Here is a 4763-nt window from a genome sequence, read left to right as displayed (position 1 = left end):
CTTGACTACCAAAGCCAAATCGACTAATATAAATATTACAAAGTAAGCGTTATTGAATAATAGAAGTACCTCTTATCCAACGGTCCACACCAGGAACTCCAAAGGAAAATTAATAAACTCCAAAGGAAAATTAATAATATTTGCAAGCCAAGTCGACTAATAGAAATACTACAAAGTAAGTATTTCAATGACTGTATAAGAGAAATATTCAATTTTATCAAGATTCAAATCTTTAATGTCTTTACTTAAGCGAGTGTCACCAATAGTTTTAACAAATAGTGGTAGTTCCTAACTGAAGCATAGTGTGTGTGTAAAATCATACATTTGTAAAAGAACATAGGGGAGTTATTAGTTATCTCATTTCAGATTCAGAAGGATATGATTAACATTACTGACAGGTTCAATGTGATCGTGATGCAAGGTGTTAGCAGAAGTAATATTAACATAGAAGAAATCTCATGTGGAGAGCCATAGGTTGCCAAAGCATAATAAGACAGCAAGAGCGTGTGCCTGTCCTTATACTAAGTACTAACTTTTAAGTATGACCTTTATAACACACACATATATATGTTGATGCCAGGCATAGTAAGCTATCAAAAAGGACCTAAACTTAATTTTAAATGTAAACATCTGGCATACCCTTCGCTTGTATTGCCACACCAGATCAACGATGCCAGTACTACTGCTTCTGTTCTGGTTTTCTACTTCCATACGAAGGCACCTTCCAGATCCGAATGTATGTCTTCATATTTATGAGAAACACAGCAAATGATGGCGCCACAGGCAATTTTGTTTCTGGATCTACTTCAATTGGAATAGCAGCTGAAAACCGAACAATGCAACAATTGGGTGGGAAATCTCCATCTTTGTCTCCACATTTTAGAACTGAACCTAAAACATAAGATGCCTTATTTTGTATCAAATCAGATACATGCTGCGGTTTCCGCAAGGAAACAACTATTATGTCCCCTCCTTTGGGATCGTATGTCTCCCTTGACTTAGGATCCTTTGCTGGCTCCGCAACCTCAAAACAGAATATTGATTTCTCATCATCAAGCTTCTCCACCCAGATTGTTTTTATAAAGTTCGATTGAGCATATTCATCCAATGCTGAAAATACATCAGCATGTACTTCTTCAATTAGAGGGCATGTGAATGAGTTCAAATAAGTGATTTTTGACGTGAAGGTACCCGGTATGCTCTTGACCTGCAATGGATGTCCACATAGCTTGATCAGTTCTCATTTGAAATAAATTCTACTGTAAGAAGTAAGAACAGTCAGTGATCAGTAGGATAAGAAAAATGCAGTAGAAAATCTGGATGAGATCCACAAAATAGAACACAAATCATATGATCAGGATTCTTTTTGGTTTTGCAGTAAGAGCGGCATAATTAAGAACGTAATTTTGTTAAGAAATCAGGATTCTTTCGTTTTGTCGGATAACAAATAAGGATTCAGCACTGAAACGAATACCAGAACAAAAAACTATCAAGACAACTAAACCAAGCAAACATACCAAGTCCACAAAGAATGTAAACGAAACTGTACCTAAGTCGAGTGATATGTTCAAGAAAAACAGGTTCAGTCCTGCCATGCGTGCGGTTTATTCAGTCACTTGCTGCGGATTTTACAGAAAAATTTGCGATTCCGTTGAAACCTGCTCCCATTCAAGGGGGGCTTTCTGCTTGGCAAAACAACGAGCACCGAGCATACAAGCTGCGGTCACCGCACATAACGCACATCTGAGCAGAAAATAGAGATGGCAGAGGAGTGAATATACTGACTCGACGAGCGAGGAGCGCCTTCGACAGACGGGGCCTCACTCCAGTGCGGGCAGCGTAGCGGCGGGGCCTCCATTGGAGGAGCTCGAGCCACCATCAACCTGAACCTGGGCGACGAGTGGGGGAGGCGGGGCGAGCGCGGCGAGCTGCACGGCGTGGCGGCCTGGCGAGCGGGGGGAGGCGGGGCGAGCGCGGCGAGCGGCGCGGCGCGGCGGCCAGGCGAGCGGGGGGAGGCGAGGCGACCGGGTGGAGGTGCGGCGTCCTGGCGAGCGGGGGGAGGCGCGGCGTCCTGCGGGGGGAGGCGAGCGAGCGTGGCGAGCGGGGAGAGACCACGGGAGGTGCAGGTGCAGGAGGGGATGGATTTGTCCAGGTTCGCGTCTCCGCGGCCCCCGGGCCTGCAGCAGATCGGCGCCGCCTCCTTCAAGAGGGCTTGATCGCTGCGGCGACCCCGCCACAGCGGCGGCGGGGGCGGGAACCTCATGGTCGCCTCGGCCCTCCGCGGCTCAACCAACCTCTTCTACGCCGTCCCAGCTGGCCGGGGGTCTGCCCGTCTCCGGCTTAGAGGGAAGGTGCCCCCGCGGTGCCAGGGCAACGACTCGCTGGAGGGCACCAAGGGCAGCAGCTCCAGCACCGCCGAGGCCGGCGACGACGCCGTGGGGTGGGGCGGGGCGAACTGCGGGGTGGGGAGGGACTGGCGGGGCGGGGCGGGGCGGACCTGAGGAGCGATGGCCGGCGGGGGCGACGACGGCTTGGCCGGCAGCGACGGCGAGATGGGAGGCCAGGTGAGACAGGAGCGGAGCGACACCCCGATGCGGCCGCGATGCGCGTTAATTTTGGAGTGGGATTACGTGCTGCAGGATGGGTGGTGGAGGTGAACCACGGTCAGTTATGGAAATTTGCTAAATGCACACAAAGATGTATTAGGTAAATGCTGACTATTGGATTATGATTTGTGGGACTAATTGTTTGGTGTTGATTGCTTTGTGTATTTTATTGTATTAATTGCTGAATGCACGCAAGAAAGTTCTCATTTGATTGTTTAATAGTAGTATATATTAATTGAGATATATAGGGGTCAGCAGCTGCGTGGATGTGTCAGTATTTTAATTTCCACGGAATACTACTAATACTTTTTTGATTTATCTTGTGGTGTGTGAAACTAGGACTTCCTTTGGTCCGATCTCTCATGAGTCGAGTAGGACTACTATTGTTATATACCGGTACTAATTAATTTCTCCACCACGAGATCTGTGATGAGTCGGAAAAATCAATTTGATCTTGTGAGGAGCGCGCATACTACTAGTATTAGTAATAGTAGATGATCACATGGTGAAAGCACAGATGCTTCCTTGATGGTTTTGATAATTCATGACAACATACATTGTTTCTTGGACTAATAGTCTTATTTAGTTTATTTCATAAGAAGACCATAGAGAAAATTGGATGGATAGTAAGGAGAAGCCCTAAGGAAGGAGAAGGATAGGATTGTCCGAACTTCAAGCTTCAAAACTCTACATTTTGCATTTTGTGAGAAATCACATTTGAATCCATAGGAAAGAGAATAATATTAAAAGGGTATGAGGTATCTATTATGATCTGGTTGCTCAAGTGCTTAGAGATAGCCACCAAAAACCCTCATGAAATTCTCCCACAAAATATTATGTCCAAACCTATCGTGGTTTTGTCACGGCAGATGTCCTCGTGAAATGATCTCAAAGGGGTTGAACGGGAGTGAGACGGCGATTTACCCAGGTTCGGCCCCTCGTGAGGAGGTAAAAGCCTACGTCCTGCTTTCTGTTGTATTGATGGAGTTTCGATTAAAAGGAGGGCGTAACTCGCCAAACCTAGCACTCGATGATTTCTAACCTGCCCTCTTCTTCCCTGGGACTCGCCTTTATATACAGGTCGAGTCTCTAGGGTTTACAAGGGTCCTTTCATTTATACAAACCGTGACTCTTACGATCTCTAAGTCGCCACCTTTCCAAAGCTTGGAGGCCTTCTTTGTCATGGACTCCTTCCGGAAGTTGTAAACCGCCATACAACCTTCGGTCCTACCAGGCCAAGGCCCGAACCGTATTTTAGATAAATCGCCAGATTTGGTGACCCGACCCAACTAGGGAGGGTTATCAACATATAATATCCCCAACATTAGGCCCCGGATTGACTTGAATTTCCTTCACGCCAATATCCTTACTCAATTAAGGGCGATTCATCTTCACCCCTTCTATACGCCATGAACTTAACCCGCCATCTGTTGCGGAAAAACTTGAGTCGCCAAACCATTTCTTGTTGGTACCTCCTTATCCCTTGAATCCCGGAAAAGATAATGACGTAATCCCCAACGGATCCTTCGATATCGTTATCCCAAAATTTTCGGGGCGCCATCATGGCGAATCTTTATCTTTTGGTGGTTCCCGCTCGTGGCGCCTCGATCCTAGCGCCTGCCCTGATAAATAGGCGGGAGGAAGGGACTCAGCGCATTCCACCTACCAGTCTTGTCGCCCTTCTCTTCCCCACTATCACAGCGAAAACCCTCATCGTCTTCCGAGAGCTCCGCCACCACCCGAGGACCTCGTCGCCATCCGAAAGCTTCGGTGCCGCCCGAGGACTTCGTCGTCGTCAAGCACTTCGCCGTGGCCGAGCAGTTCGCCGCCGTCGACCGTCTCGCCGTCGTCGAGCACCTCGTCGCCGCCGAACACTTCGTCGCCGCCCGAGGTTTTCGTGCCCGTCCGAGCCCTTCATCGCCGTCGACCGTCTCCAGCCGAATCCACCAAGTTAGGTTTCTGTCATTCAAGAGCAGATCCAAGTTCCTTTTTGAAGTTCATTATTGTCGCGTTCTTGGTGCTTCCCGAATAGCTTTACTTGTTCCCGATTAGTCGGCGGCGATGATAACGAGAAAATCAATGTCTTTCATACCTTTATTTGTTCGGCCTCTACTTGCATACTTAGAGCAGGGCTTCACCGAATCAATAGTATTGTCC

At 47.7% G+C, this 4763-nt stretch overlaps 1 protein-coding gene across 1 annotated transcript; it reads right to left on the bottom strand.

Moving 5' to 3' along the window:
• Positions 1-424: 424 nt before the first annotated feature.
• LOC123427451 lies at positions 425-2614 on the bottom strand (the record flags this gene model as incomplete). The annotated part of the gene is made up of 2 exons (XM_045111503.1): positions 425-1207; positions 2498-2614. Coding segments are annotated over 2 exons (645 nt in total), but the record flags the coding sequence as incomplete, so codon positions are not given.
• Positions 2615-4763: the final 2149 nt, after the last annotated feature.

The sequence above is a fragment of the Hordeum vulgare genome, chromosome 2H (genome assembly GCF_904849725.1).
Source record: "Hordeum vulgare subsp. vulgare chromosome 2H, MorexV3_pseudomolecules_assembly, whole genome shotgun sequence".
NCBI classification, from domain to species: Eukaryota; Viridiplantae; Streptophyta; class Magnoliopsida; order Poales; family Poaceae; genus Hordeum; species Hordeum vulgare.
This window is presented reverse-complemented; position numbering and strand designations above follow the sequence as displayed.